Source organism: Pseudorca crassidens, chromosome 12 (genome assembly GCF_039906515.1).
Source record: "Pseudorca crassidens isolate mPseCra1 chromosome 12, mPseCra1.hap1, whole genome shotgun sequence".
NCBI lineage: Eukaryota > Metazoa > Chordata > Mammalia > Artiodactyla > Delphinidae > Pseudorca > Pseudorca crassidens.
Window position 1 is genome coordinate 65,259,279 of NC_090307.1, and position 6,000 is coordinate 65,265,278.

The following is a 6,000-nucleotide window of genomic DNA, read 5'->3' on the forward strand; positions in this document are numbered from 1 at the left end:
GATTCTTTCCCCAGTTATTTTTTATTTCTAGGCTTCTAACTTGATCCATTTGTGGTTGGAGAACTAGTTCTGAGTGATAGCAGCTCCCTGAAATGCCAGTAGGTTCCCGTGGCCCCCGTGCTTGGAAAGAGGTATTTCTGCTGCCCACCACCCAGCTGCGCCTGCCCCTCAGGCAGCCGTGTGGTTCATGTGGGCCACGTGGGTCGAAAGCCATGCCTGCCCCGGCCTCTGGGGGGTGCTTTTGCTGGGTCCATCTTGGTGACTTTCCTGGGTCCTGTGTGTTCTTAGTCTGCATTTTGAATCTTCCTGGGGGGTTGAACTCTTGTTATCTCTGGGAAGGATTTTTGCCTGAAAGCCCATTTCAGCAGCGCTTCACATGGCTCAGGCCAGGTGTCTTCTGGCTGCTACTTCCTTCTGTAGCTTTTTTCCATCTTTCACCTTCAGCCTCCCTTCACACACAGGCGTCCCCCTCGTGGGCCAGCCGCGCACACGACCTCATTGCACGGGTTCTGTTTTGTCCCGTGCGCGCTGCCTGGCCGCCTTGTCGGGCCCTCTAGTGGGGCTCTGCTTTTTCATGCTTTGCGACAACCTCTGCCTTTTCTCTGGAGCACTTGGTTGGCTTCCTTCGTGTGCTTTGAAGACACGTGGTCTCCGGTGACCCCCGTCTGCTGGGGACTCGTGGCGTCTGGTCCTCACTCCTGGTCACCTCGTGGGGCTTCTCCTCGGCCGCTCCCAAGACGTTCTTTTTATCTGTGGTTTTCAGGGGTCTGGCCTCCCTGAGAGACATTGTCCCATGGCCCTCGAGGCTCTGGTCAGTTTTCTCTCTTCTTCAGGTCAGATAATGTCCATTGATAATGTCCCCTAGTTTACAGACTTTTAAAAAATAATAATTTCCGGCTTCCGTGGTGGCGCAGTGGTTGAGAGTCCGCCTGCCGATGCAGGGGACACGGGTTCATGCCCCGGTCCAGGAGGATACCACGTGCCACGGAGTGGCTGGGCCCGTGAGCCATGGCTGCTGAGCCTGCACGTCCGGAGCCTGTGCTCCGCAACGGGAGAGGCCACAACAGTGAGAGGCCCGCGTACCGCAAAAAAAAATAATAATAATAATAATTTCCAATCTGCTGTTAAGCCTGTCCTACACATTTTTCACGTCAGTTATTAGCTTTTCAGTTCTACATTTTCTATTACTGTGCCTTTTTTTTAAAAAACAAAAGACTCTATTTTTAGAGCAGTTTTAGGTTCACAGCAAAATTGAGAGGAAGGTACAGAGATTTCCCATATACCCCCAGCCCCCCCACTATCGACATCCCTCCGCAACAAGTGGGACATTTGTTACAATCGATGGAACTACACTGACACCTCATCATCACCCAGAGCCCTTGGTTCACATCAGGGGTCACTTCTGGTGATGTACATCCTATGGGTTTGGACGAATGTATAATGATATGTGTCCAGATGTGCAGTGGTGTCTGTTTGTTGTCATTTGCATTTCTCTAATGACATACGATGTGGAGCATCTTTTCACATGCTTAGTTGCCATCTGTGTATCTTCTGTGCTGAGGTGTCTGTTCAGGCTTTTTGCCCGTTTTTAAATTGGGTTGCTCATTTTCTTAAGAGTTCTCGTGTATTTTGGGTAACAGCCCTTTATCAGATGCGTCTTTGCAGATACTTTCTCTTAGTCTTTGGCTTGTCTTCTCATTCTTTCAACAGTGTCTTTCCAGAGCAGAAGTGTCCGATTTTAGTGAAGTCAGGTTATCCGTTGTTTCCTGTAGGGATTATGCTCTGGTGTTGCATCTAAATGCAAGGTCACCTCGGTTCTCTCCTGTCGTCATCCAGGAGTTTTACGGTTTTGCAATTTACATTTAGGTCTTTGGTCTATTTTGAGTTGATTTTTGTGAAGGTGGCAGGTCTGTGTCTGGATTCGTTTCTTCTCATGTGGACGTCCAGTTGTTCCAGCACCGTTTGTTGAAAAGGCTACTTTGCTCCTGTGTCAAAGGTCACGTGTTTATGGGGGTCCATTTCTGGGCTCTTTTTTCTGTTCCACTGATCCGTTTGTCTCTTCTTCCACCAACATCCATGGTCTTGATTCCTGTAGCTTCACAGCAAGTTGTGAAGTTGGTCCTCCCGCTTTGCTCTTCACCTTCACAGAGTGTTGGCTGTTCTGAGTTGGTTCTGAATTTCCATTTCTCTGCTAATAGATCCTACCTGTTCACTCATCAAGACAATTTTTTGGTAATTATTTACATTTTCTTTCATTTTTTGGAACTTATTTAAATATTGCTTTAAAGTCTTTGTCTGATATGTTCCACACGTGTGCCGTTCTGGGCTGGTTTCCATTAACTGCTTTTTTTCCTACTCCTTTGGGTGTCTAGTAATTTTTGTCTGTGCCAGACATTGTACTGATGGAGATGGAGACTGGATTCTCTTACTTTGCAGAGCAATCACTCTCAGCCCTGCGGCTGTTCACCTGCACCATGGGCTTGGCTTCCACTCCGTCAGGCAGTATGTGGGGCCCAGGGTCATCCCAGGCTCCTGTAATGCATGGGACTCACCTTCCAAACTGTACCTCCCCTTCGCACTTGTGGGGCTTGGTTTCCAGCTTCATCATGGTTGGCCACAGTAGGCCCAACCAGGGCGTGATGCCTACCCTGCAGCGCGGCCACGCGGGGTCTCATCTGGTCTCGTGTGGACACACAGATGTCACCCTCGGCTGCTGGGTCCAAGGTCACTGTTGATCTCTTGTATTCGTTCCCTTTAACCCTGCAGCAGCCACTGGCCGGCTAACCTTGTGTGGTGCCCTGAGTGGGCACAGCCCAGCCCTCACAAGGACTCGTGGGACCCACATGGCCTGCAGTCCCTCCCCCAGCCCCCTCTATGCTGCTGCCTCACCCCACGGGTTCCAGCGGCCCCACCCTCTGATCACCTCCTTGGCTTCACGTGGCCGCTGTGCTCCGCCTGGACTTTGCGGCCAGACATTCCGCGAGCAGAGAGCTACTGGGCCTCTGGGAGGCTCCCCTGTCAGCTGCCCTTCCCACCGGTGTTGGTGCCTGGACGCAGTCACGCAGTGTCTTTTGTCCAGTTGGTGGTTGTTGGCAGCACGCGGAGTGGTCTGGCACCAGCTGCCCATCACAACCACCTCCTGTAGTCCCAGCTTCATGAAGGGTGTCTGTTTGTCTGCTGAGCAGACATTCGCGGCTTCTTGTTGTGAACTGTACACACTCTGTTGTTGTCAAGTGTGGGCAGTCTGTCCGAGTGCTCCCTGGTCCCCAGGGTGGGCCCTGACTCTCGTCTGCTGGCTCCCGGGGTTTCTTGGCCAGTCATTCTTTTGGTGTCTCTCACGTTCACAGCACACATTTGGCTTTAACTTTGGAATCCAGTCAAAAGTCTGTTGAGTATATTTTTATTCCTTTTCAGAGAAATACAAGGGCAAATATTAGGAAACGATTACACCTGGGTGGGGAGAGGAAGTGAGGTTGTTCTGTCAGCACCTCAGTGGGTGTCAGATAATCTCCGTAGAATGAGGCTGACTGTTGTATCTTCGACCCAGATGACAAAGATGAGCAGATCAGTGAACTTCACACCCGTCTCTTTTGCTGCCGTCCTGTATTTCTGTTAGTTACACAACCGGTTCTGTAGCCTTGATCCCTGTATTGTCTCAGGCCTAATCCTGCAGGGGACTATGTTCCCTACTCTCTGCCAGGCCACTTGCTGCCGTTCCCCTGTTTTCTCCTGAGAGACTGGACTTAATCTCCTAGTTCTCCAGGAAGAGCTGATGGGACGCATCCCCTGGGTTCTTACATGTTCACAAATGCTCGTCTGTTGTTCTCATACCTGAGCGACAGTTTGGCTGGATATAAAATTCTCAGGCCTCCCCTCCCAGCTTCGCAGGCGTCACCCCACTGTCTGGCCCAGACCTGGCCCAGACGTGGCCATGGGCCATTCTGCCCTCATGGTTGACTTGATCCTTTTGCCTGACAAAAGGACTAATCAGCTTTGCGTCCAATGACGTTATCAAGCGCATCTTCCTGTGACCACCCTGTAGGCTCTCTGTGGATCCTAAGACTTCAGTTTCTAGAAGCAAGAACAGATTTTCTAAACGGCAAAGGTCAGAGCAGCTGCGCGGCCTTCCACATCTGCTGTTTCTCCAGTGGCCATGCCTCTGTCCCCAGGTTGGGTCACACCTGCCTTTGCTGTCTCTTCCGATTCCCCTCGCTTCTGCAGTGTTTGCTTCTCTCGGTGCCTGTGGATCAGGCTCCCTTCTCTGGGTTTGCTCTCCTGGTTCTTGTTTTATGGAGATCATTGCTTCATGCAGTTCTGTTTTGCTGATTTGCAAAAGTGCCTGGTGAGTGTCTGGTTGCTTCCAAGGAATGCTGCCATCTTTCGCTGAGTTTCTTTCCTCCTTTTCCCTGTGTTGTCTTTGAAAAACGAATGACTCTCCCTGAGGCTGCTCTGGCCCAACAGGAGGTGAATTTGCAGAGAAAGGGGAGCTGCTGTGGGCACACCAGCGACCCCGGGGCAGCAAGGACTCCTGGTGCCCAGGGCTGGGCCAAGACAGGATGGGCGGAAGGACGTGGCCATTTGGGTCATCACGACGATGGCCAAGTCTGTGTTGTCAACGTGGGGCAGAGCTGCCAGATGGCCCCACAATGGCTGCACATCCAGCCCCAGGCAGCCTTCCCCCTTGCATGCCACGCAGGGCTGCCCTTCCCCCGGCTTTGCTGTAGGTGGGGTTTGCGTTCCTTCTGCTCCTTCTGCTTTGGGTGCGGTGAGTTTTCACGAGAGAGGACCCACTGACCTTGCTGCCGTCCAGTGGGCAGTGCTGCTTGGAGGCTGGGGGGCAGTATTTCCTTGGGGAGGGGCCCAGGCCGCAGTCCACTGAGGCCTGTCCTGTCTCAACCCGAGGGTCTGGCCAAGGGCAGAGGTCGCCTGTGCTGGCTCCAGGAGGTGGCAGTAAGATGGCAGGAGCGCTTGGCTCCCTGTTCCTGACAGGGGCGTCCTGGTAGAGGAGGAGGCGTGGAGGCAGGTCTAAGAAGCCACCTAACGGTTCTCCCTGCCGCTCTGATCACAGGTGCGTGGGACTCACGTGCTCACCAACCCCGGGATCGCCGACGTCAAGATTCGGCCAGACCGTAAGATTCTGGCCACCGCGGGCTGGGACCATCGCGTCCGTGTGTTTCACTGGCGGACGATGAAGCCGCTGGCCGTGCTGGCCTTCCACAGTGCCACCGTGCACTGTGTGGCCTTCGCTGACGACGGCTTGCTGGCCACAGGGTCTGGGGATCAGCGCATCAGTGTCTGGTCTCTCTACCCGTGCACGTGACTCGTGGCTCCTTGTCAGGACACTTGGATAGCGGGAAGGTGGTGCAAGGGGTCGGAGGCCATGGGCCACGGGCCCCACTGGTCATGGGAAGAGCCGGTCATTTGGGCCTCCTTCCTGCATGGGACCTGCTCCCTTTCATGAAGCACAGCGTCTGTGCCACAGCGACTGCCATTTAAAGCATAACCAGGCCAGACACTGGGCACCAGCGACCCAGGCAAGAGGCCGACCTGGGGGTGCCTGATAATAAACTTGTTTGCAAACCTGCAAGCTTGAGGTACGAATTCTCCCAGGTGACCCCCTGCTTCCCCGGGTGATCAGAGCCCAGAGCTGTCTGTCCTCAGAGCCTCCACTGGGCAGGGTGGCTGGTCCGTCCAGCAGGGACGCCAAGTGTGGGCCCCGGGTCCTGGGCTCCTCACACCGCAGACGGCCAGGAGCTCCTGCATCACAGGGTTGAACCGGTGACAGGCTCCTGACGGGAGTGCGGCAGGGAGAGGGCCCCCGATGGGGGTGGCGGGGAGGGCACAGGGCTAGGCCTCCAGCAGGACCAGCAGGAGAAAAGAAGGGCCACCTCGTGGAGTGAGGCTGAGAGTGGCAGGTGGCTGTCCCAGTGTGGCTTCTAGGCATAAAGCCCAGCAGCCCAACGAGACAGACGGGGACCAAGGGCACTGTTGCAGCCGCTC

The 6,000-nt window shown here is 54.1% G+C and overlaps 1 protein-coding gene across 4 annotated transcripts in view; it reads left to right on the forward strand.

The window, feature by feature from the left end:
* Positions 1-5,587, forward strand: part of GNB1L (G protein subunit beta 1 like) — a 44,042-nt gene extending 38,455 nt beyond the window's left edge. For all 4 annotated transcript variants that reach the window (XM_067699890.1, XM_067699891.1, XM_067699892.1 and 1 more), the window contains one exon: positions 5,069-5,587. In XM_067699890.1, coding sequence (XP_067555991.1) covers positions 5,069-5,320 — 252 coding nt within the window. In that variant the 3' untranslated portion in view covers positions 5,321-5,587. The remainder of the gene's footprint in view (positions 1-5,068) is intronic.
* Positions 5,588-6,000: the final 413 nt, after the last annotated feature.